The sequence below is a fragment of the Anoplophora glabripennis genome, unplaced genomic scaffold, assembly GCF_000390285.2.
Source record: "Anoplophora glabripennis isolate ALB-LARVAE unplaced genomic scaffold, Agla_2.0 scaffold59, whole genome shotgun sequence".
NCBI classification, from domain to species: Eukaryota; Metazoa; Arthropoda; class Insecta; order Coleoptera; family Cerambycidae; genus Anoplophora; species Anoplophora glabripennis.
Window position 1 is genome coordinate 128,633 of NW_019425991.1, and position 26,023 is coordinate 154,655.

Genomic DNA, 26,023 nt, shown 5'->3' on the forward strand with positions numbered 1-26,023 from the left:
GAAATGAATTTTTCAACTTTCAAACTATATATTATCGATAAAGTAGGTTTCCTTTACAGGTCTAAAGATAGATATCTCTTTTAACGGCTACCGATTTGAACTGCTGTCAAATTTCAAATAGAAAGTTGAAATTGGATGTGTTAAAAAGTTTTTAATCTGCATTTTCCGCTTTGCTAAGAGAATCACTAAAAGTAATAAAATGTCTAGAAGAGGACGAAATAGAAGGCTCAATATCGCCATTTCCCAAAACGTAAGTGAATTTATTGTATAATAACTAATTTTAGGATTATTTTTTGCTGTTGCCCCTCGTTTTTAAACTTTCTATTCCTCCCATACATATTTTAAATTATGTGTCAAATACCAAAACAATTTTTTTCTATATTTTATTTTATTAAACATCTGTATAAATAAAAAACTTGGATAAGGCACCTATAAAACTAGGAATACATTAAGTACATAACAAATGCTTTAAAAATTTAGTACTTGAAATTAATCATCTTCATCTTCTTCGCCAGGCTTCTTGATAACACCCCACTTCTCGGCTTCCTCCAGAGCTTTCGAGGCGATTTCCACAATTTGTTTTTCTTGCGAGTCAAGTGGCAACTTGGATAATGCCATAAGTATCTCCATAATATCCGTCTCGATAAGTTTCTCAGATAATTCTTTTGAACTAGTTATGATGTTATAAACCACACAAACCCCGCGGTACTGCATACTCGCTAGGGGATTGGCCAGCAGACAATGAAGAGAGTCCAACCAATTTTTCGAGTCAAACACCTTCTCGCAGCATTTTTTGCTTGCACCCGTTATTATAGCAAGCATTCCGGCGGCTGCCATTGCCGTGTCCTTATCCTCGTCCAGGCAGAGAGACACCACATACTTAACTCTATCGTTTTCCCCTTCAAACATCCTTATCACCTCCTCCGACTGCGTCATATTACACATACACTGCGTGGCAGCTCGACAGATGTACTCGTGGTCTTCAAACATGTAGTGCTCGATTTTCGAGAAGCCTTCTTCCTTTAAGATCCGCTGCCGGGCGACTTCGCTCATCTGAGCGATGTTACAGAGTGCCATGAGGGACTCAAAGTTTTCCAGACCGTTACAATCGGGATGTAGGAGCGAGATGAACGGTCGGATGACTTCCAGGGCCCTTTGTCCTGGAAATGCCACTTCTGGGTTCATCGTGATGCCTATCCTGGCGAGGGCTTGTGCCGCTTGTCGTTTTCCTTTGTCGGTGCCTTTCAACGCCAGCGAAATCAATACTTTCACTCCGCCCTGCGCGACTACCACACCTCTAAGTTCGTGCTCGCTGCACAGAGCGTTAAACACCCTCGAAATCAGTTCCCTTGAATTGTTGCTTTCGGTTTTGGCCAGAGCTACCAACGCTGTGGTGAAGTTTGCTTTTCCCAAGGCCAATATTCGTTTCGTGACAAAGTCGGGATCGTCCAGTTCGTGTTCTTGGGGGATGTGTTGCTTTGCGAACTTTGCCAGCTCGATCATCTCCGGGATGACTTCTTGTTTTTCGTAGGCGTTGCAAAGGTTCACCAGGGTGGTGACCACTCCGAAAAGCACGGATTGATCTCCGGTTTTCGCCAGTTCCACTAACGCTTGTAAAGCTGGTTTATCCTCGACCAATTTCTCTTTAACTTCGGCGTCCAGCGTTAAATACGACAGTCCCTCTGCCGCCCACTTCCTTATATCCTGATCTTTGCCGGGGTGTAGCAGGAATCTCCGACAAGCCTCTGCTAGTTTTACAGTTGAGCCCTCGGCGAACGGTTGCAAGGACGCGTCGCTACCCCCGGAAGCGCCCAGTTTGCACAGCCCTACTAGAGCCCTTATGCGGAGGTGTTCGTTTTTGGACTTGTACAGTTGTTTGAGGATGTTCACCCCTTGGTTTATTATCGCTTTGGCTTTGTCGGCTTTGCTAGCGGCGGCGATGATGCACTCGCAAGCAACCTTTTGCTGCAGTTCGTCGTCCGTATTTGCCATTACCAGGATCATCTCCATTATGCCTTCCTTTCCTATGATGGTGTTGCCGATATCCAAGGGTCCACGGAGGAGGGACGTTATGGCGACGGTGACTCGAACTTTGGACTCGATGTCGGGCGTTAATAGTTTGTCTTTGATGAAATCTTGAATTTTGTTCATGAATTTGTCTTTGAGGACGTCAAAGTACATGTTTTCGTATATTCTCGCCAAACAAACCGCGGCGATGGTTCTTGTGGATGGGGTGATGTTCATGGCACTCTCGTACTTGTATTCTTCTAGTTCACTGGCACATTCCATCAGTCGTTCTACGCCGCCTATGTCGACTAGTTGTTCCGCCCAGTTGAGTTGGTTGTAGTGGATGTTTCTCATAATCAGTTCGATCAAGGCGTCTCTGGCCAGACCGCTTATAGCTCGGTTGTTTACGGAATATACCAAGCAGGTCAGGAGGGTATCGATGTGTTTCTTGTTCTTTTCCACAAGCTCCTCCTTGGGCTTCGTTTCGGGTTTATTTTCCATGCCGGAGAACGAGTTCAGAACAGTTTGCATGCAGTGCTCTGCCGTGTTTACCTGTTTCTCGTCGTTGGAGTCCAGTATTTCCAAGAACCAAGGTATCCCGACGTCTTTCAACACTATTTTGGTCTTCTCGTCACCGTGTTTACATAACTCCCCCATGATCCTGATGCCGGTTATGAAAATTTCCTTGTTCTTCTCAACTTTGAGAAGTTTCTTAATCTGTTGCACGATAGTGGATTTGATCATAAGTTCAGCACCTGCGGTTTCTCTCGCCAGCACCAGTAAATTGTTCATTGCCGTTTCTCTTTTATCCATTGTCTCTGTCAAATCGAAAGCTATCTTCATCATACTCTCCAATTTACTGCTGGTCTGCGCGTTGTGTATAGCACGTTCCTGCACCACCTTGTGCAGCCTTTCCAGTACAGGTTGCACCGTTTTGTTGGTAGGATCGTCTTTGAATATTTGTGTGGCATCTCTGTAGGCCTCCTCGTACCTGTCGAGGGCCTCCAGGGCTTGGCACCTTCTGAACAAGGCTTTGGGGTCACTGGGGACGATCTGTAAACTTTTGTCGCAGTCTTCTAGCGCAGCTTTGTAGTTCTCCTGTTTGAGGTAAGCAGCCGCTCTGTTTTTGTGGTACACTGAAAGCTCTCGAGTTTCGTTCGGTGTTAGGTGTATTGCTTTGGTGTACAGCTTGATGGCAAGGTCCCAGTTGTTGTTCTTGAATGCTTCGTTTCCTTCTTCCTTGTATTTCTGAGCTTCCTCTACTTCGTTGGTGCCCATTTTTATCACAATCTTCACACTTTTTTCGTTATTTTATAGGTTATGATGCGTCGCGATTACTTTATTTTTGGATAAAACGACGTGCTCCCTTTTTTTATACTGAAAGATTGAGGTTCTGGCACATTCCCGATTCTCTTGAACGTCTATTTTTAAAGAAGAGTTTAAATTTACTAAATTTAGATTTGGCAACTAAAATAACCTGTTTATTTTCGTTTTTTCTAGTTCTAGTCTACTGTAGAAGATACATGCAAGGCGGTTTCGATTGGGTGCTCTGAACTATCGAGCTTTTTGTTAGAATCAGATTTTTTAATATAAAATGATAAGATTTACTTAAATTTCAATACTAAACAAAACGTTTGACAAATTTTATTCAATATATGTTCTGAGTGGGTTTACCCATGAAGATTTACCTTTCTGCGGGGTTACTTCTCGTATTTCATTACCCTATAAGAACGAGCTTATGGAATACGACTATGTTTATGACAGATATGTCAGATGAAATGATATACCACTTTATTTATATACACATTCCACATACTTTTTCAAATAATCTGTAAAACAAAATTTAAATAATCGTTTTAATTGTAACTGTGTAATTAATTAACTGCAAAAATGGTGAGTAAATTTATTTCTTACTTTTTTTTGTATACAAAATTATTGAAGTGTACTTTAATATTCTAAAGCAACTCTCTATATCCTAATTTTTAGTTCAGCTTCAACATGTTCCCGGAGATACCTCGACCCTTCAACACCACGTACCACTGCTACTCGGTGGCTATGCTACCCGGCAACGAACGTCAAGATGTGGAACGTGGAGGAAAAAGTATTAACGCGCCTCTTTGACGGTTACCCAGTATATAAACTTTGTTCATTTCAGTTATCATGCCTCCTTCCGCTCTGGAACACCTCACGAGGCTCAATATTAACTACCCGATGCTGTTCAAGCTCACCAACAAAAAGACGAACCGAGTAACTCACTGTGGGGTGCTGGAATTTGTCGCTGACGAAGGGAAGGTCTATCTGCCGCTCTGGGTGGGTGAAATTTTGTGTACATCGTCATTAGTTTGTTTTTATTTGGAACAATTTTGTAGATGATGCACAATATGGTCCTGGAAGAGGGCGATCTGGTGCAGATGGAGAGCGTTTCTTTGCCGGTAGGGACGTTTTCCAAGTTCCAACCGCTGAACCCCGATTTCCTCGATATAACCAATCCCAAGGCCGTCCTAGAGAATTGTCTGCGTTCTTTCGCCTGCTTGACCACCGGCGACGTGATCGCCGTTAGGTACAATCAGAAAAGTTACGAGTTGTGTGTGTTGGAAACCAAACCCGGGGACGCTATCAGTATTATAGAGTGCGATATGAATGTAAGTGGAATTTTTGCACAGGTATTTATGTAGGCAATGTATAAACGAATCGATTATGGGTGTCCCTTTTATGCTTCAAGTCAATTTTTTTTGTTTTCCTGTGACTGCAGCACAATTCAACTTTTTTCAAGTTCTACTCATGCGTTATTAATACACTATAGCAATAAGACAAATAATAATAATTATAGTGCTGTTAATTTCGTAACTTAAGTCAGATGGAAGATAAAAGTTTTCTGCTTTACGACCAAGCCAAATGCAATTCTTTAACCTATAATTTTCCATAAACTCCAAAATTTTCTTACATATCTGCTACAAATTTGTTATTGAATTCATATTAAAATGCACAAACGCCACGTAATGAGAAAAAAAATGTTAATAACTATTTATGTCGCAGAAAATGCTTTTTTATTTGTTTTCCTTCAATAGCTCGGTTGGATTGAACTCTGTAAAGAAAACGCAAGAGATCATTTTTGTTCTAAATGAAATTTTGTACAGGATAGCATCGCTCCGATTTTTTTTTATTTCAAAAATAAGTTTGCAATTAACAAAAAATGGCAAAAATCGACGTTTTTCTTAAAATTCTCGCCAATTTTCTAAAAATTAATTAAAGCCCATGAAACTTTCGGAAAATATTCCTCGATTCATGTATAATAAGCTCCCGAAATTGGATATATGATTCGATTATGGCTTATTGACAATATTTATACATAATACTTTCCGCAAACTTTAGAATGATGGCAAAATTTTTCTAGATTTTGCATCCTTTTGAAACTTTGTGAATATACAGGGTGTCCAGGAAAATGTGGGAAATCTCTCGGGTGCAGATAGAACATGAAAAACTAATGTGACAAATTTCCATAAAATTTAATAATAAAATAAATAGATTTTTCTCGAATAATTTTTGAATAAGTACTTGATAAAATTTAATAAAAATTTTATGTGATGGACACTAGTAAGGACCTCTTAAAATAGTGTCCTTGAAACATATTTAGCTTTTTTAGTTTACCAGGGGCTAAGCTTTACAACTTAATGCCTAAATTTTTAACACCCTGTATGATAAAGACTTTAAAATAATAAATCTGGGTAGCTTCAACATTAGATTAAAAAAAAGGTAGTCTTCTTTATTGTCGATAAAATGAACCGTTTACGAGAAAAAGAATAATCAACAAATTCATGTTTTATTTTAAATAAAAAGGACCATTTTTATTTTTTTTCTTACCCCTTATAAACCACCCTTATTGCAGAAAATAAATCAAAAATTTTTTTACATCTTCATAGCATTTATAATGAATGAAAGACTCATCACTGTTTATAATACTCGTTTTACTGATGATTCATTGCAACATTTCAACCCTTAAAAACAACCCTTAATGAGGAATTGAAGAATTTTTACCTGCTTCAAAACACAACAATACATTACTAAATTCAACGAGATTACTTAAAACTCGAAACTTAAATTATGTAATTAGTGTGTATTACGCTTCGGAAACTATCAGAAATTAAGCCATTTCTACGATCCGACAATTTTCACTGAATAATACAATTCGTTTTTTCACGATAACTTTTTTAATTTTTATTATTTTTCATCGCTCCAAAAAGCAATTTGCAGGGAATTGCAAGAGCTACAAATCAACCTTTGTAGTTGAAGGGTTTTGAACTCTTCGTTTTCGAGATTTTTAGGTTTTAAGGGCTCAAAGAAGGTGGTCCTTATACGCAAATGCAATCTAAAAAACGTAATCTCAGTTAATTTTTGCTTTACAGAAAAAATGAAAGAGAGCAAACATAAAAAAATACCTTTAATTTTGAACGCTTGTATTTTTCACGTATCTTGTTTAGTTTTTGAGTTATTTTGAAAAAAAGGAAATCTTTTTAAAGATTAAAAAATTATTTTTTTTCAATATTTCAAACTTTTTTTAAATTTAGGCATTCTAAACCGGTCAAACTTGCAGAGCCTATTATTAGTACCTAAATAAAGTCAATTGTACATGGGTTACGCTTAGTTTCTATTTTTGTGGTTCAGCCATAGATTTTATTGTTGATTTGTTCCCCGAAAAAATGAGATGACCATTTTATTTTCATCATAACTCCGCGAGTTTTTGAGCTACGAAATTTTTTCAAAAAGCATTTTAAAGGTCTTTCCAAGCACTTTAAAAAAGGTTGTATTCATTTTCTTCAAAAAATTGGTTCTTTCGTCATTATTTTACGGTAAATGGTTCGATTTTACTTTCCGAAAAATAAACAATCGCTTTTAGAGAGTGATAACTCGGTTATTATTACATCTACGGAATCAACAAATAATGAATCGATTCATTATTTCAAAAGCTTTATATTTGCTCCATATGGGTTTTTCGATAAAACGCAAGGTTTTCGAGTTATTTATCAAAAATGGTTGAAAAACATACACTTTTTAGATGAAAAATCGGCATTTTCAATCGAAAATAACTGAAAATATTAATTTTTGGTAAAAATGTTATAGAACATTTTTTGCTTAGAATTTATCCCTCTATTGATTTTTGCGATTGAAATGCACTACACACATTGGCACTATGTAACTTACAATTTTCTACTTACTGTTAAAAATTTCACGTCAATCGGTGCATGTGTCAAGAATTCAGACCTATCATATACTGAGCTATTTGTAAAGTTCGATTTTATTAATTTTTACGCATTTGTGAATAGTCCACGGGCCCACGTATAAAGAAAAAAATGATTACCAGCAAGCTGTAACTTTGCGTGACGTTTAAGTTTGACGAATCTCCAAAGATTTGACTACGAGGAAAATTCAACAGTGGTAAGTTTTCCCGTGATTTTCAGGAAAACATGTCAATCTGGCATAAACATGGAATGTTATGACCAGCACTTTTTTTTTAAGTTTAAATGAAAGATATTTTTTTAAACTCCCCAAAAAATTTGTCCGACAAAAATGTTGGTATTTTGTTTGTCCTCCACCCCAATTATGTCGATTTGGTGACATTATGGTTGGTGACAACCAGCAAGCTGATTTTTCTGGGAGGGTTTTGTAATATGATTTAAAATGAAAGTATCTTATTGTCCGACAAAATTCTTGAGAAGTTTTTGCAGTCCGACGCCCCGAAGATGTCGACTTGACAACATGGTTGGTGATAACCAGCTGTCGGACAAAAGCGTCATTATTTAAAAAAATGCAATATTAATCTGAGAATTTAATTGTCCGACAAAATTAACGTTTTTTTTTTGCTTGTCCGACAAAATTAAACGATAAAATTTTTCGGTTTCAATACTTACGCATGATGTAGAAGAAAAATTTATATTTAATAAAATTAATAATTTATTAATTAATTTGTTTTATGTTCAATACTTATATAAAAATTGGACGTTCTTATTTTTATATATGATACTGGGGGTATTGTACTTTTCTATTAAATGGTAAGTATGTCGAGATATATTTGGATATCTTACCATATGAATCTGAAACATTTTTTAATATGTGCAGTACGTAAATTCCTCTTGAAAAGAGAAACATTTTTTTCCTCTTCCATTTTTGTCTCCAGGCTTTCATTTTCAAGATATCAAAACTTTTTTTCAGATTTTTGCCAATATCTTAGAAATCGTTTGAACTACAGGACTGAGCTTTTATACACACATTACCACTATTAATTAATAGCTACTTGTTGCAAATGCTGTTAAATTTCGTTAAAATTTTTAATTATTACTACCCGTCTTTTAAATTATAAAATATCTTCAAAATGTCAGCAAAATGTTTGTTTTTGTTCAATAAAGTCATTTTTCTTGAAAACGGTTGACTTTAGAGCAATGAACCAAGAGAACTCTTTTTGTCTAAAATTCATTGGCGCTTCAAAATTTGCTATCAAATGTTCATTTTTCCAGTGGCGTAAAAGTTGGTAGGGAAAAACCCTTACGATACCTTAAAATCTCCACCACTGGCACGTTCAGTGAATTCGAGAAGGATGCGAAAAAGTAACTATTAATAGTGGTAATGCATGTACAAAAACTCAGTCNAGCGGTGAAGTTTCTTAAGTTTGGACGAAAATCAAATAATTGACATATTCCACTTGTCTTATTGCTGTCATTTGTATGCTACTGTCCATTAAGTATTATTCGTACCTAAAATTACATCTTAATTTAAATTGTATGTACATAAATGTGAGATGGAATGCCGAGACTTCCGTTTTTGGGGTTACATGAAATCAGTTGATTATGGAGAAACTATAAACACCTGTGAAGAACTTTGGCAGCAGGATTTAAATGCTCCAGTCATTTCGCATTAAGGATTTATACTTTACAACAAGACAATCTTAATAAACGCGTTGATAAATGTATAATAATATTTTTAAAATTGGTATAATTGGTTTTTCAAGAACAAAACTATGTGTAAACTGTTTGTCAAAACAAGATTGCAAATTTTAATTTAAAAAACGCAAGCATTCATTGTACAGTTACCATTTTTTATAAAATAGTTACAATAGTTTATAAAATAAAATGTACATATAAGTTTTTTGAACAAAGAAATCATTTTGATGGAGATTAATTAAATTAATTAGACATAATTATTTATGAATTTCAATTTCTGTTGCTCCTGTTAACAAAATAATTTTCTTATTTATTCTTTTTTATTTTTTCCTTAAAAAATTAATTATTTTATAGCGGAACGAACATTAGGTACCACAAAAAGTAATTTTTTCCATTTTTAAGGCAAATTTTCCAATCCTTTTGGCGGACAAATATATTTCAATTATGTATTAGAGAAAAAAATCGAAACCAGATTGCTGGTTATCACCGACCATGTTGTCGTTAAGTCGACAACTTCGGGGCGTCGGACTGCAAAAACTTCTCAAGAATTTTGTCGGACAATAAGATCATTTCAAATCTTATTACCAAACCCTCCCAGAAAAACCAGCTTACTGGTTGTCACCAACCATAATGTCACCAAATCGACATATTTGGGGTGGGGGATAAACTCAAAATACCAACATTTTTGTCGGAAAAATTTTTTGAGGGGTTTAACAAAAATATATCTTTCATTTAAACTTAAAAAAAAGTGCTGGTCATAACATTCCATGTCTATGCCAGATTGACATGTTTTCCTGAAAATCACGGGAAAACTTGCCACTGTTGAATTTTTCTTGTAGTCAAATCTTGGGAGACTCGTCAAACTTAAGCTGCACGCAAAGTTACAGCTCGCTGGTAATCATCTTTTTCTTTGTACGTGGGCCCGTGGATTAGAAGGTTTTATATGTGGTCACAGCTTTTTACCTGAACGAAAACCTTAGTTTTCACAGTAAATTTAATTTTTTTTGTAATCGTATAGACGGATTTTGAAAGAGCATCAAAAACGCGTGATTTAAAGATCTTTTAACGTTCTATAGACTTTGAATGTTGAATTCGGCAGCAGTTCCCACACTTGAGTGTGGATTTTCCTCAACGGCATTTAAAACGGCTTCTACCACTTCCTTACAGACCGCGAACGAGCGTGTTCTCTGGTATAAGCTAAAAACCCCTCTAGTTTATTGAAGTATAAACAAACCACTTTGGAACTAACAATTAAAAGCTTTTTGCTCCCGTTTAGGTGGAATTTGCCGCTCCCGTCGGCTACAAGGAACCGGAAAAGCAGAGGAAGGAGGAGGAGGAGATGGCCGTCGACCCGGCCGATCTCATGCCGGAACCGTCGGGCTTCGTGGCCTTCCGCGGTGCCGGGAACCGCCTGGACGGCAAGAAACGGAAGGAATCCACGACGTCCGACTCCGCCACCCCTAAACCCGTATACGTAAAGGGCATTCCGGACTACGATTACCAGATAGGCACGCTGAGGTTCATCAGGAGGCCGGTGAAGCAGAAGAGTAACGAGGGGGAGGAGGGTAACGAGTTCAAAGCTTTCAGCGGAACAGGATTCAGTTTGAGGAGTAGGAATTAAATTAGAGGTTGTTACGTCCCGATGTGTGGTTACGTAGCAGGATGTGTTATAAATAAGTGTATTTTTATTTCAATAAAGTATTAGTGTATTAAAAATCGTGTTTTTGTAATACGCAGGGTGAAACGTTGAATGGTTGGATGATAGGAGGACATGCGGGTTTGTTTTCTTAAATTCCGTTGTGGAAATTCAATTTTTTTAGCTTTTTCGTAATTTTCATACCCTACTTTTGGCCACCGTACACATTTGCTGGGAGCACTTACCCAGTTTTTATTCATATACATTAAGGTGGCCCAAAAAAACGAAATTTTTTTTTTTCGTGTTGTGAAAATATATTAGTTTATCATGTTTTAAGAGCCCCCTCAAAAAATCAGCTCAAAAAAATTTTTTTTTAGAGGTCGCTCAAGATTTTTAAAAATTTCCAAAAACGTCAAAAATTGAATTTTTTTTAAATTTTTTTTCTCGTTTTATTATTTTCTAGGTTGAAAAAAATCTCGATTCTAAAAATTTCAAGTCGATATTTTAATTTCTAAGTCACTCATAATTATTTTAACTTTCAAAGTAATGTACCTGTTTTCGAACGACCTTTAAAAAATAAATATCAACGAACTAATAATTTTTTTTTATTGAATTTGATGAACAAAAGAATAGAAATAAATCACGACACTTAAATTTTAAAAAATTAAAAAATTATAGTTTTGTTAGAGTGCGATAGTAAATTTTGCCTCGAGAAATTTTTTAAGTGTCGTGATTTATTTCTATTTTGTTCATCAATATCAAAAAAAAAAAATATTAGTTTGTTGATATTTATTTTTAGGTACACCACTTTTAAAGTTAAAATAATTGTGAGATTTTTTTCAACCTAGAAAGTGATAAAATAGCGAGAAAAAAAATTTAAAAAAAATTAAATCTTGACAATTTTGGAAATTTTTAAAAATCTAGAGCGACCTCTAAAAAAAATTTTTTTGTGCTGATTTTTTGAGGGGGCTCTTAAAACATGATATACTAACATATTTTCATAAGAGACACGAAAAAAAATATATTCGTTTTTTTTGAGCCACCCATGTTTTTTTATAATGTACAGAAATTCAACAATGAAGACGCACAAACACAGTACCGCCATTAAACACTGAAATAAATAACTTTGTGGTTCTAAATTTACACCATACCAAATACTCACTAAACACCATATTAAATTTTACTATAAAATTAAACTTAAAAAAAACAGTGCACTATACGAATTATATAGGGTGTCCCACCAGGAATTGCCACTATCGATATGTCGGAAAGAACTGATCCGATAAATCTGAAAATTTGACAGCTTAGCAAAGGCAGTAGTGCCAACACAGCTAAAATTAGAAATTTATGGCTTTTCCGGTTATACCGAAAGTCGACATTAACATTTATTATTTTAAATGGAACACCCTATATATTATTACATTTTATTAAATATTCCCTATACTTAGGAGTTATAGATTTTGAGATATTAATTTTTAAAGAAAAAACTTGACAGATGCAAGGATCTGCGGAGACGCTAGTAATTCTTTTCAGGAGCGCGACATCAAGTGGATTTTTGGTACCTGTAAAGGGCATAGGTAACACTAAATTATGGTATACCAACAAATTAAAACAATTAATACTAGGTGTTTAATTTTTGCTGTTACATTTTGATAAGTTCAAACAGCTATAACTTTGTTAATTTAAATGGAACACCCTGTATTTTTACTCTGTCGTATGCAGATTTAAATTTCCTTTCAAGACGTGTAAGCATTGTTAGGGTTGCCATTACTACTTTTAGAGATATTTGCAATTTTCTATTTTTTGGACAGTTTTTCTCATATCAGATCTATTGTCAAATTGGCCATGACCAGAAACACTCCAAAAACAATTGAAATAACTTGACATTTGTCCAAGTTAGTTGTCAAATTATTGTTGTGTTATAATTATAATTTGACTAATTATGAATTTAAAAAAACAATTAGATTAGTTTTCTACGGAATACAGATACACCCTGTATATTCTATCTATTTTAATACATGTTTGAAAAAACATTTCAGAACTTGCGAAAAATCTATTTTCCCACCAAAAATTGGAGTTTCTTCGTAATTCCTTTTAGCGTTTTCTCGATTCCGACAGATGGCAGCGCCATATAATACGAAGTCACATCCAATTTTTACTCTTCTATTAATAGTTCGTACATTATTAATTCGTTTTTTAATTTCAAAGTCAAATTGGTAGCTAATTATGTACTTATTTATGTTATTAATTATCTGTGAAGTATTATAGTATTAAAATTAGGTGATTGACTCAATGTAGTTCATCCGTTTGTGAGGAGATGGCGCTACATACAATTCAGTCGAAACACAGATGAGTCGAATGAACAACTGCAATCATCTCAATATAATTTTCGGATCAATTCATTTTAAATATTTCTGTCAAAATGTGTGAGTGTTTTCTGTCATTTTAACTACACGACAAAATGAAATTAGTTTAAAAGTTATATTTTTTAATTTGACCTCATTTAAATCCTAAAAAAATAGATTTTTTGCTCTGTAACTTCAAGTTAAAATTATTATCGCATAAAATCAAGTTACCTGCTTATTTATCATTATTATTTATTACATTTTTAAGTTTTGCTATAACTATATATAATTTTATAGTTATAACTTTTGCCTTTATTTGTTTATAAAAAAGCTCCTTTCGGCGTCGACAGTGCTGCCCTCTGGTAGTGAACGGAGTAACTTGGTCTTGTTGTCTGTGTATAAGCACAGAAATCCTTAACGCATTGCTGCCCCATCAGCGTTCTAACAGACATTAGTGATTTTCCTTATTTTCTCTTAGTCAGTCATACACGTAAAATTACATATTATTATAAGAATTTATATTATTAGTTACCAAAGTAGGTACATACTTACCAATTTGTAATAGTTCAAGAAGACCCCTACAGAAGACCCCTACAGGTGGCGCTGCATGTCGGAAACGCAATGGTGACTGCTGTTCGAAAGCGTCGGTTTTTTCTTTTGAAAAATTAAAGTAGTTTAGTGTTTAGTGTTTAGTGAATTCCTCCAAGAACGAGAGAGAAGCTTCTTTTTATGTACTGTACAGACTATCCAATTAAACAGTCCTGATTTTTATGTACAATTTTGTTCAAGGCGCCAAAGGTATTGATAAAATAACTACAAATATAAATTATTGCCAGATGGCAATAGCAAGCCCTCTTTTACGCACTTACTTTCAAAGTTTTTGGAACATTTTTAAATCTCTTTTAGTATGGCTGTTGTAAATATCGAAATCGTATATTGAAACGTTAATTTAGAAATATCTAGTCTGTCAAATATACAATATGGCGTATCTGCATATTCTTAAGATGCAGCGGGTTTTCAGGCAATGTGAGGTAAATAAAAAATTTATATCAGGTCCCATTGCAACTGAAATTGTTAATTTTAAAATATTGTTTGACTTATGATGGCCTGTACTAGATTTGTGAATATAACCATTATACAGGTCATTTCAGGATTAAGTCGACAAACTTTGAGGAGATATTCCTTAATAAGTAAAAAAATGTACATATAGATAAGGAAATTAAATGAAACACGTAACGGCAATGAGAGTATTATTGTTCATAAAATGAAAGTACCTAAATTAAAGCATAACTAATTATAACTAAAAATGGAGCATGAAAAAGTGACCAAATGAAAATAAATTCTTTAGAAAATACGATTTTTGAGGGTATCGACAATAATCCATAGCTTTCACGATCTTTCTATACAAAATAGTGTGTCAAAAAAACAATGTATCTGTAACACTACAAGTATTGTTTCGACTCGTCATTCCAAACCGATTCTGGAAAGCAATAAATTGACGTTCCCGATCGCCGCGATGCGACTCGGAAACAAATGCAACTCGTCCGCCGCGCTGATCTCGCAAACGCCGGCACACTTTGGGGACATCTCATTTAAATAACATCGGAATTAAGATACACGGACGATCCCGCGGCCGCAGCCGCCTTATCTGCTCGCTCACTTCGGCCATCTACAAGGCCCGGCTCACTAGATGCCCTCTCGGACGCCGTCCTCGACAAATGGGCCGCCGCGCGTTTGTTTTATTTGCGCCACAGCTCACTGGGACCGGCTCCGAACGATCCGAATGATAATAATAAATAGGGCTGTGGAAGTTGACGTCGCAATAGGGCCGTAATGACGTCACATCGTTAGGTGCAGTGGCGTAATTTCGACTTGAGGTGTAAGTTGATCGTAGTCTACGTAAATTTTTATACTTCTCCAATTTTTTTTGTCTTCGTCTTGTACGAAATGATATCAACTCAACCTCTTTATATATTTCGACAAATCTTGACTGGCACCTACGTGTTTATTTTCCGCTAAATAACATCTAACATGTTTTCCTGTAATTTTTTTTGTGGATACCTACCAACCTACCTGCATGTGCATTGTGGCGAGAGAATCGCGACGTGACAGCAGTGAAGGTGCAATCGGAACACTCTCCTATTAGGGCCAAATCGAATGTCATGTTCGTTTAGGAATAACAGCTTTTATTTTTTTTTTTTTCCTGTGAAACGCGCTCCAAAGTATTGGGTTTCACTGTAGGTCTTGTCGTCTATCTATCCCTACAGGTTTCTTAGCCGGGGACATCACACAGAACATTTATTTTCCAGTTATATGTTGGGTTCCTGAGCCCATCTAGGTTATTTTAAGAGATACAAAGTCAAATTAGGCCGAAGTGGCGGTTTCGATATCGAATAACAATCCGAAAGAGTCGAAAACAACATTTTCAGAATACAGTGTATTTTAATGATAACAGACCAAGGGCGTTGCCAGCCAATGGGCTAGGGGGGGCAAGATAAGAGAGAGGATGGGAGAAATATAAATTATAGGTAGAAATAGATACTGTGTATTAATTTTTTCAGAAATATTAATAAAACCTTTTTAATACAAGAAAAACATAAAAAATATAAATAACTTAAAAAATAAAGAAATTCAAAGAAAATTATAAAAAATATACTTAAAATTGGTGCGTTACATAATATGTATATGGCTTTAGTTGCACTGTTAAACCATTATTCTGATTCCGATATATAACAATTTATTTTTTTTAATTTAAAATTCCAGTTAAATTTTTAAAATATGGGTATTACTTTTTAACATAAAATTTTATATTTTTAAATTCTTTTGTCAACAAATATTTATACTAATTTATTACAATTGTTTTTTAGAAAAATAAATAAGTAGTGTATTAATTTTCAAAATTATAGTTTAAATAAATAAAATACTTTATTAAAAATTTCTAATCTAATATTTTATTGGCTTAAGAAAATGTTTGTACTTTTTTCGAATTTCTAGGAAGGCAACTGCCCCCTGACCCCCTTTGGCCACGCCCTTGACTGACATAATTTTAAACCAGTGATCTACCTAAACGTTTCCAACGGTTTTTGACACGTTGAATCCGAATCCAACTCAGAATCGCTCCGTTACGTCAGGTTTTCGAGATATCCTAACCTAAAAGTGCGAAAATCACGTTTTATCGCTCATTAGAATATATTAGAGACTACTTCGATTTCAATTTTGAAAATTTAGGCATTAGGGTTTTCGAGGGTGCTCTCTTTAAATAAAATAATGCCATTATTGTAGCACTTCCGGTTACACCGGAAATCACCATCTACTTGCTTATTTTAAAAGGAACACTTTATATATTGTATTGGATTATCGACAAGGTAAATTAAAAATAAGTCAAAAATGTTGAGGCTTCTCTGTACCTAGATCTAATAGGCCAGGAAAATAAGGTGGGAAATGACCATTTCGCGATTTTTTGTTTCGGCAATCTGAATTTTTCGCTATAGATGCTAAATATTATTATGTACAATAACATATTAGTTTCCACAGTCTACAAATGGGGGGGAAGATTGTTTACAGGGTGGTTAATTGTACAATTTTTACGTAAATTCACGTTTTTCGCTTATAACTTTTTCCGTTCATTTCTACGAGAAAACAGTAGGGTACTTTTTTTTTCATCTACCTACAAAACTAGCCCTCGAGCGTTAAAAAATATTGATTAGATCAAAAGTTATAAACAGAAGAAGTTTATTTATGACTTTTGAATTAAACATTTATTTATTATTATTACCAGAACGTTTTGGCATCGCATCCTCTCATTCCTCATCACTTTCTAATAACTCACACGAAATCTGGAATGGGTAAGTGGAATAGCCTTATAAACAAATTAACTAATTATTAGTCTGGACGATCCCGAGGATCTTCCACAATCGCACTGATTTTTTTCATGGTAGATTTCATAATAATACATTGAAATCTATCATTTATTTTTAAACTTCAAATTTTCAACCTTGATTTTTTTTTATTTTTTAGCCTAAATTGCAAAATGAAATATACGACGCACGAGCGTGATATAGTTATATATTATCACAATTCGGAAAGCTTATGAAAAGAGCTTTAAGTTAAAAAAAAATCGTCAAGATTCAGTGAAAAACAACGGAGTTACAGACTGTCAAACTTGACGACCTATTGTTAAACAAATTAGACTGGTAGCGGCAAAAAGATACCGTCATAACCGGCAACCCGAGTACTTTCCCGGATGAAAATATTTTATTTGTGGAAGTATGTTAAGTGCATAGGAAATATTGTCAAAAGTCAGTGAGTCGCTTGATTTTCGACGAGCCGTGGTGCGGCAAAAGAGTGGGGGAAGCGAGTCCGAACAAAATGACGATAATATTCATAGTCCTGCCGTTAAATAAGCGAAATTCGCTTGAAAATAATATATTTGACAGTCTGTAACTCCGTTGTTTTTCAACGAATCTTGACGATTTTTTTTTAACTTAAAGCTTTCTTCATAAGCTTTCCGAATACGTAATAATATATAACTATATCACGTTCGTATATTTCATTTTGCACCTAAGGCTAAAAAATAAAAAAATTTTCAGGTTGCAAATTTGAAATTATAAAAGAAATTATAGATTTCATTGTATTATTATGAAATCTACCATGAAAAAATCAGTGCGATTGTGGAAGATCCTCGGGATCGTCCAGACTAATAATTAGTTAATTTGTTTATAAGGCCATAACTTGTAAACTATTCAACTTACCGATTTCAGATTTCGTGTGAGTTATTAGACAATGATAAGGAATGAGAGGATGCGATGCCAAAACGTTCTGGTATAATAATGCTGTTCAAAAGTCATAAATAAACTTCTTCTGTTTATAACTTTTGATCTAATCAATATTTTTTGACGCTCGAGAGCTAGTTTTGTAGGTCTTTTGAAGACGAAAAAAAAGTACTTTACTGTTTTCTCGTGGAAATGAACGAAAAAAAGTTATAAGCGAAAAACGTGAATTTACGTAAACATTATACAATTAACCAGCCTGTAAACAATCTTCCCCCCATTTTTATGACTGTGGAAACTAATATGTTATTGTACATAATATTTAACATCTATAGTGATAAATTCAGCTTGCCGAAACAAAAAGTCGCGAAATGGTCATTTCCCAGCTTATTTTCCTGGCCTATTTTCCTTCAAAATCCATTTCTCTCCGTTTCCGATAAAAAAATAATAAATTAAAAACGATAATCAACATTATCAGTATTTCGTCGATGACTCAAATTTCTTTCTGGCGCGTCATTCGTCATCTATCTCGAAAACTTAATTGTCAATTTCTAACTAGGCGAGGCAATGAGACTCGGAGATGACGTCCACGTCCAGGTTCGGGCGCACCAGGTGTCCGGGGGGTGTTCGACGATGGCATATTTGAATTCAGCGACCCAAAAAAACCCCGGGCGCCGAGTTTCTCTCCTTCCCCTCGTGAATTTTGGTAGAGTCCCACGGAGATGACGTTCATCGGCGTTCCTGAGCTCCAGGTGTTCGGGGGGTCAATTTGAACATCATAATCGTGATCAGCGACCTCGAAAACCCCCGAGTACCCGATTTGGGCCAGTTCTGACTCTTATTTACAAAGTTTTGAAATCTTCCAAAAGGCGTCTCAAAAAATGCATTTTTTGAATGCATTTTTGGCTGCAGCAATGCAATTTCCGGTTTGTCAGAAACACAAAGTAGCCACATTTTTTACAAAAAATTTTTGGAAGAGAATGCAAGAGGCTGCATTTCGATCCGTCTTTATGGAAAAAATTCCGAACTTTTGGCCTTTTTAGTGCTTTATTGCCTCGACTAAACTGGCTAAATCGTAATACGAAAATTAACAATCGCACATGCCCGGCCGTGCCGATTTCGATCCCGCACCGACAATAAAGGCTACGCACTGACCTTGACCGACCCGATGAGAAATATCCTGACCGGCCGGCGAGCGCATATCTGTTATTTATGTCTATGAGTTTATTTTTCGCTATTTGTTTGTGTAGCCGCCGCGGGGGGGCCGGGATTGTGCGGATTCGGCAATGACGTCTCCGCGGTCTGTTGCCTTTTTTGCGCACGGCCGCGTCCCCTGTCGCTGTCGCCGAAACGTCGAATAAAAAAAAACGGACCGACGGAAACGACGGGTCGGATTCGGAAAAATAAATATTAGACTGCCTTGCGCTTAGCTTGTACATCTCTTAGATTTGTAGTGGTATGCCGCCCCCTCCCACACACGAAAGATTAGAGTATTTGCCCCACAAAAAAAAAGTATCGGATCTGGTATTCAGACCCATGTAGTTCCATGTATTATTTCCGCTGAATTCGAATCTGCCTTCAGATTTGGCCCAACGGGTCTGAGTTTTCGGGAAAATTAAAAAAACAGGTCAGAATTCACAAAAAAAACCGTCATTTATGATCGACGAAAGTTATAAAAAATCAAATTATTCTACCAGCTCATTAGACGTATGATTTTTCACTCGTTTAATTCCAATTTATCATCATAGAGTCAGACAAGCCGGTCCAATTTCATTCAAAAACAGACCCACCCATCCACCCATCTATCCATCTACTTTTTGTACTGAGAGATAACAGCCTAGAAGATTGAGAATGCAATAAAACTTTTAGAATACTCTACTTTCTAAACAAAAGAAAACGATATCTACAAATCATTCTTATTTTTGTTGCTATAACGTGTTCTCCTTTCTTCAAAGGATCTATGCAAAGGGTTACGCTTTCGTTTAGTCCCTCTATTTTTCGTTTCTCTTTTTAACCACCAACAAAAGTCGGCCATCATGTTTTCATCCCATCTTTCGCCTTGTTCTTCGCTATAATCTCCAAAATTTTCAGGAAACCAATCCAGATGTGGATGAAGGAAGTGCAATTTGTGCCAGAAACAACAAGAGTCCTAAATACGAAGAAATTGTATCAAAAATGATAAAAGCGTTCCAAGATCTGGGATGTTTTATGAATTACAAGTTGCATTTCCTTCATTCACATCTGCATTGGTTTCCTGAAAATCTTGGAGATTATAGCAAAGAACAATGCGAACGATATATACAGGGTGGTCCGTAAGTAATGGTCCATAGAGACATACTAGATTTTTTACTCCAAAATATTACAATTGGAGCCAATATGCCTTAATAAAATGTTAATAACAAAAAAGATACAGGGTGTCAAAGTTGGAAATTAAAAATTGAATTTTCGTAATAATTATAATATTTTTGAGTGTATGAACGTGAAAATTTAGGGGTAGATGTTTTTGTATACGAGAAATCATAATTTGTTATCTATTTCGATGTATCTTCTAGAGGGCGCCACATACGCCGTGTTTATGACGTAAATACGAGTATAATTTTTTTATCCACAACGTTAACGCTTCTTTTTTTTTAAATCTTAAACCTACATTATTTTCGTGAAAAAATGGTATACTTGTCATTAGCTCTAGAAATTGTCCGTTTTCAAGAAAAACGCATTTCAACAATCTGCTGCATGTTTCATTACAGGAAATTTTATCGTAGTGTGCGACAATGCCAAGACAGTTTTGACAATTAGAAAAAATCATTGTGACGGTTAGCAATTAATTCAAATTGTATTTATTAATTTTTGGTAAAAATCAATTAAGTATTTAAAAGAAAATAACGAATTATGCCGAGACATAATAATTTCTCGAATTTGGAAATGAGAGATATGACGGTTGTTTATTGTCAACAAAATTTCAATGGACGTGCTGCGCAACGTGAATATTGCCGAAGATTTCCAAACAGATTGCAACCTGGTAAACGACTGTTTCAAAATCTATTCAGAAACTTAGGCGAAAGTGGTTCATTTCGTCCTAAACGTGATAATTTAGGTCGACCAAAAATGATTACGCCTGACCAGGAAGACGAAATACTAATTCGCATTGCAGATGATCCACAAACTAGTTCAAGACGATTAGCTGCAGCCACGGGAATTAATAAAACATCAATTTTAAAGACATTACATGAAGAAAAATATCATCCATATCATTTTACACCAGTTCAAAATTTATTACCTGTCGATCTTCCTTCAAGATATCAATTTGCAAGTGATATTCGGAACAAGCAGAATACTGACTATACATTTGTCAACAGAATATTGTTTACAGATGAAGCGACATTTACTCGCCGAGGTATTTTCAATTTAAGAAATAAGCATTGTTGGGAAGTTCAAAATCCTCATGTAACTCGAGAACGGCACTTTCAACATGAATTTAAGATTAATGTTTGGTGTGGGATCATTGGAAACCATTTTCTAGGTCCATATGAGTTGCCAGGAAATTTAAATGGTACAAGTTATTTAAATTTTTTAGAAAATAGCTTTGTTGATCTATTGGATGCGTTACCACTGAATTTGAGGCAAAATATGTGGTTCATGCAAGATGGCGCTCCGCCACATTTTACTCATCAAGTAAGAACATATCTAAACCAACACTTTCCTGAACGTTGGATTGGCCGTGGTAGTATATTTCCTTGGCCGCCACGTAGTCCAGACTTCAACCCTTTAGATTTTGGTGTATGGGGCACAATGAAGGAAATTGTTTATAAAAACACTATAAATACTCGCGTCCAACTTTGGCAAGAAATTAGTAATGCCTCAACTTTTTTTGATCCAATGGTATTATTTAATATTAGACGATCTTTCATAAATCGTATGGACAAGTGCATCGAGGTGAATGGTGGACATATTGAAAATTTACTTTGAAACATTTCCTATTTTTCCTTAGGTACATATTCAGTTTTTTACTTGTTAAACGCTTGATAAAATCATAGTTTTGTTTAATTAAATTTCTCCTTTAACTGGTTTTGTAAATAAAATTTATCAACTTGATAATTTGTATTTTAATGTGTACAAAGGGATAATGTTTAATTGTCAAAATTAATGTTTTCATTAGCGCACACTACGATAAAATTTCCTGTAATGAAACATGCAGCAGATTGTTGAAATGCGTTTTTCTTGAAAACGGACAATTTCTAGAGCTAATGACAAGTATACCATTTTTTCACGAAAATAATGTAGGTTTAAGATTTTTAAAAAAAAGAAGCGTTAACGTTGTGGATAAAAAAATTATGCTCGTATTTACGTCATAAACACGGCGTATGTGGCGCCCTCTAGAAGATACATCGAAATAGATAACAAATTATGATTTCTCGTATACAAAAACATCTACCCCTAAATTTTCACGTTCATACACTCAAAAATATTAGAATTATTACGAAAATTCAATTTTTAATTTCCAAGTTTGACACCCTGTATCTTTTTTGTTATCAACATTTTATTAAGGCATGTTGGCTCTAATCGTAATATTTTGAAGTAAAAAATCTAGTATGTCTCTATGGACCATTACTTACGGACCACCCTGTACGAATTATACTGTCTTTCTTAGAATTGTTTCTCCTATATCACCATATTTTTTGTTTCCAGGTGGTATTTTTTGTAAGCTCTTCTACCTATTGATTGGACTAAAGTTGTTAACGGCTTTTTCGATATGTCTCGAAAAGTAACAAAGCAATTGATGCTTACAAAAGATCAGTCGATAGATCTTTTTAAAACCTACAACTTTCTTGTTTAAAATTTTTAAAAGTTATTTTGGAAAAACGGTCTTTTGCAACTTTGCGAACTTTTTTTGACCAAGTTCGTCATTTTTGATCGAGTTTAAAGAACAAGAAACTCAATTCAAAATTTAATTTCCCGTACGGTCATACTTTTTTTCCAGGACTAAAGGCCCTGATTTATTTCTTGGAAGAAACAGATCTAGACCTGAACAGGTTTGCATAATTATAAACATTTTTATCGATATTCTTCAAACTTGCTTACAAAATACGGCAACAGTTACAAACGTAAACACAACACGAACTACTCCCGAACGACCTTCCTCCTGCGCTTTTTCTCCAACAGCACGCCTTTCTTCAACTCCTCCAGACAGCTATCCATGTGGCTGTTAATGTTCTGCTCCATCTGTCTGTAAAAGGCGAACCGCTCCACCGCCAGACATTTCATGTAATGCGACGCTTGAGGGTAAGCCTTCAAGAACTCGTCCAGTTCCGCCACGTTGATAAGGAAAAGCTCCGAGGTCTCGACGACCAGGGCGAAGTAGTTCCTCTTCTTCAGCATCGTTAAGCACAACCCGAACACCTCTCCGTCTTCCATATGGCACAGCTCCGTCCCCGACCTGTTGAGGATGGCCACCGAGCCGAAGGAGATGAAGAAGACGGTCTCGACATTCTGACCTGGTTCGAAGATGACGTCCCCGGGCGCGAAAGTCTCCAGTCGCATCATGGATACGATGGTGGCTATCTCGAACTGAGGCAGGTGCTTGAAGAGATCCGACTTCTGCATGAGCATCTGCGCGGAGTGCAAGAACAGCTCCGCTCGCAGTCTGTCGGAGAGGCTGTTGAGGAGGTCCGTTTCCTTGAAGTGACGCTTCTGCAACTTCTTCTCGTAGTACCGTACCATCCTCGTTCTTAGGCTCTTGGGGATGCCATTGGACATCATGTACTCCCTTAACTGGAGCATCTGCTTGTCGTAGTTGGCCTCTGATAGACCCACGATGCCGAAGAACCTCAGCAAGTCGGCAAGGAGGAATAAAGTGTACAGCCTGCCGAAGAGGGATATGAAACTCAGGCACACTTGCTCATTGGTCTCGGATATTCTGTATTTACCGGCAGATGCGCCGAAGAAGAAACAAACAGTTAACAGCATGCACTCCCCGTACACCTTGAATAGAGTGGGGTTCGATAGTGGGTTGATCTTGGCGACAACCAACCAAGAGTTCAAAGGAAAGTCATCGTGGTATATCATCTGCGGCACCCAGTACAAAATGCAGCAGAAGAGGTGAAGGTACAGGTAAGTCTTAAGCAGGTAGTTTGTGCACTTCCGAATCTTGAGAGGTATCCCCAGAAGTTCCCCAGTGTTGCTAACGTAATCCAAGATGCTGTAAAGCCTGACGTACAGGCAGGGCACTTCTATAATTCTGGAAAGGAACTTCATCTGCCATTGGATGGTCGTTGCTGGCATGTACTTATCGAGACACATCCGGAACAGTGGATCGAACACTTCGGTAGTAACCACGTCGAAGAAGAAATACGACGACAGGTACCTCTTCGCGACGCTACTCTGTTTCAAGATCACCTCGTTGCCCTCCTTGTCAATGTATCCGATGAAGAAAGTGCAAATTATCATGGCAATTTGCATGCTGCTCAAAATATAAGTGACGATTGCCCGCATGACCCTGACCTCCTTCAGCATGTTGTCCATCATGGAGCATATTATCATCTTGGACACCCAGATAACGCAAATCGTCGCCTCCAGGAGCATGTTGAGAGTGCTGAACGGATGAATCATGTACCTGTAACGGCCCCTGACGTGCTTCCTTTGGTCGATCAAGATGGCAGACTTGTGATGATAGAAAGCCTTGCATCTGAAATTGTCCGGATCGAGGAGGGTCAGTTTGTGAAATCTACGCAGCAGGCGCTTGCAGAGGCTGGCGTTGGGTGGCAGCTTGTGGAGGCCGGAGGAATCTGAACGAGGCAAGGAACATCTGTGCACTGACATTTTCGATGTACGTCAATGTAGTGGAAACAGGCGCAGGTAACTATCACGAGAATGAACAAGCTTATGAAGTAAGCAAGGTTTAAGAGTTGTACCTAAGTACTTTTCTTCTCATTTGGAAAAAAGTTTATTCCAGTGGTAGTCCGGTCAAATTAGACCAAAAAATAAGAGTGACGGTACATAAATTTACAAGCTGAAAGTGAGTAAAATTGTTTAAAACATAATTAAAAATAACATATTAAAATTCCTCATCGTTCCGGTACTCGGAAAAAAATTTACTCGAGGTCAAAGGTCAAGAAATGGGGTTTTCGCGATTTTCAGCTAAACGATAAGTTTTATCATAAAATAAAAAGCAAATTGTTCAGTAAGATAAGACTTGCAATTTCTTATTCTATCATTTTTTTTAATAACTTTGTTAGTTTCTAAAATATTTTGAAAAAAGGCGATTTTTTAAAAAATTAAAAATTTTATTCAAAAGTAAATGAAATATTTTTTAAATTTAGGCTTCTAAAATCGTTCAAATTTCCAGAATCTACTGTTAACACATAAATAAAGTAAATTGCAGAAGGAATACATTTATTATTTTTTTCCGTCAAGTCATTAATAATTTTAATACCCATTTTTTTTCTCAAAAATCAAGACAATCATTTTATTTTGATTGTATCTTTATTAGTTTTCATGCTAAAGACTTCTACCACCACTCTATTTGAAGGTCTTTTCAAGAACTTTAATAGGTGTTATATAAGTTTTCCTCGAAAAACCTTTAATTTTTCCGCTACAGGACGTTGAATGTTTCGATTATAGCTATCTTCGAAATTGACTTCAACTTCTGGGAGTCATAACTCGGGTTCTATACCACCTACAAAGATAAAAAAAGCAATCTCTTTGCTATTTAATTACCTTCGTTTTTGCTTATGATCATTTTTTTGAGATATTCGCGAAAAATGGCTCAAAAACATGCATTTTTTGGGCTAAAAACGAACTACACTTACACTTCTAGAATTCTACCCAACTGTACTACTTCGCCCGTTCCAACATATATCAGTAGATGAGACCTCTGGACCTGTGTTAAACTCAGTAGACACACTAGCATGCATTCCCGAAGGATTTTGGTGCGCTGAATCCGAATCTGGACGCAGAATTGCTCTATCACGTCAGAATTTTGAGATATCCTAACCTAAAAGTGCAAAAAAAACACTGTTTTTCTTCATATTTGAGGTTATGTAGTAATGCCATCTATTCTTTTTTTAAAAAAAATACATATAGTATAAAAGTACAAGGCTCCCTCTTTCGAATGCCGTTGAGTTTGCTCAAATATCTTTTTTTTTTTTCGTTGAGATATCACATGTTGAAGTTTATCAGTTTCTTAATATGCGAAAATCTACTAAGGATCCCTTAGACGTGAAACAGTTGATTGCAGTTCAGAAACTTCATGCTCAGAAACCTTCAATACATACGAACTCAAACTCACAAACTCCAAATCCACAAACCCACAAACCCCAAACCCACAATCCCTAAACC

At 35.9% G+C, this 26,023-nt stretch overlaps 3 protein-coding genes across 4 annotated transcripts; 1 reads left to right on the forward strand and 2 right to left on the reverse strand.

Annotated features, from left to right (window-relative positions):
- The first annotated feature begins 131 nt into the window (after positions 1-131).
- LOC108907078 (ubiquitin recognition factor in ER-associated degradation protein 1) lies at positions 132-10,655 on the forward strand. Of its 2 annotated transcripts, none has more exons than XM_018710599.2 (5): positions 132-250; positions 3,994-4,108; positions 4,163-4,317; positions 4,377-4,649; positions 10,216-10,655. In XM_018710599.2, exons 1-5 carry the CDS (start codon positions 200-202, stop codon positions 10,558-10,560), a joined length of 939 nt encoding a protein of 312 aa, XP_018566115.1. In that variant the 5' UTR covers positions 132-199; the 3' UTR covers positions 10,561-10,655. The 2 variants fall into 2 exon arrangements, with proteins under 2 accessions (XP_018566115.1, XP_018566123.1); XM_018710607.1 differs by lacking the exon at positions 132-250 and adding an exon at positions 3,789-3,900.
- Positions 380-3,499, reverse strand: LOC108907068 (protein unc-45 homolog B). Its single transcript, XM_018710587.2, has one exon. It carries the CDS (start codon positions 3,283-3,285, stop codon positions 490-492), a length of 2,796 nt encoding a protein of 931 aa, XP_018566103.1. The 5' UTR covers positions 3,286-3,499; the 3' UTR covers positions 380-489.
- A 12,152-nt stretch (positions 10,656-22,807) lies between the features above and the next one.
- LOC108906279 (potassium channel KAT3-like) lies at positions 22,808-24,505 on the reverse strand. Its single transcript, XM_018709501.1, has one exon. The coding sequence runs from the start codon at positions 24,503-24,505 to the stop codon at positions 22,808-22,810; it is 1,698 nt and encodes a 565-aa protein (XP_018565017.1).
- Positions 24,506-26,023: the final 1,518 nt, after the last annotated feature.

Coding starts and splice junctions, on each gene's coding strand:
- LOC108906279 (XM_018709501.1), bottom strand. CDS start 24,505: ATGTCAGTGCACAGATGTTCCTTGCCTCGTTCAGATTCCTCCGGCCTC.
- LOC108907068 (XM_018710587.2), bottom strand. CDS start 3,285: ATGGGCACCAACGAAGTAGAGGAAGCTCAGAAATACAAGGAAGAAGGA.
- LOC108907078 (XM_018710599.2), top strand. CDS start 200: ATGTCTAGAAGAGGACGAAATAGAAGGCTCAATATCGCCATTTCCCAA. Junction 251..3,993: donor ATATCGCCATTTCCCAAAAC/GTAAGTGAATTT, acceptor CCTAATTTTTAG/TTCAGCTTCAACATGTTCCC. Junction 4,650..10,215: donor TTATAGAGTGCGATATGAAT/GTAAGTGGAATT, acceptor GCTCCCGTTTAG/GTGGAATTTGCCGCTCCCGT.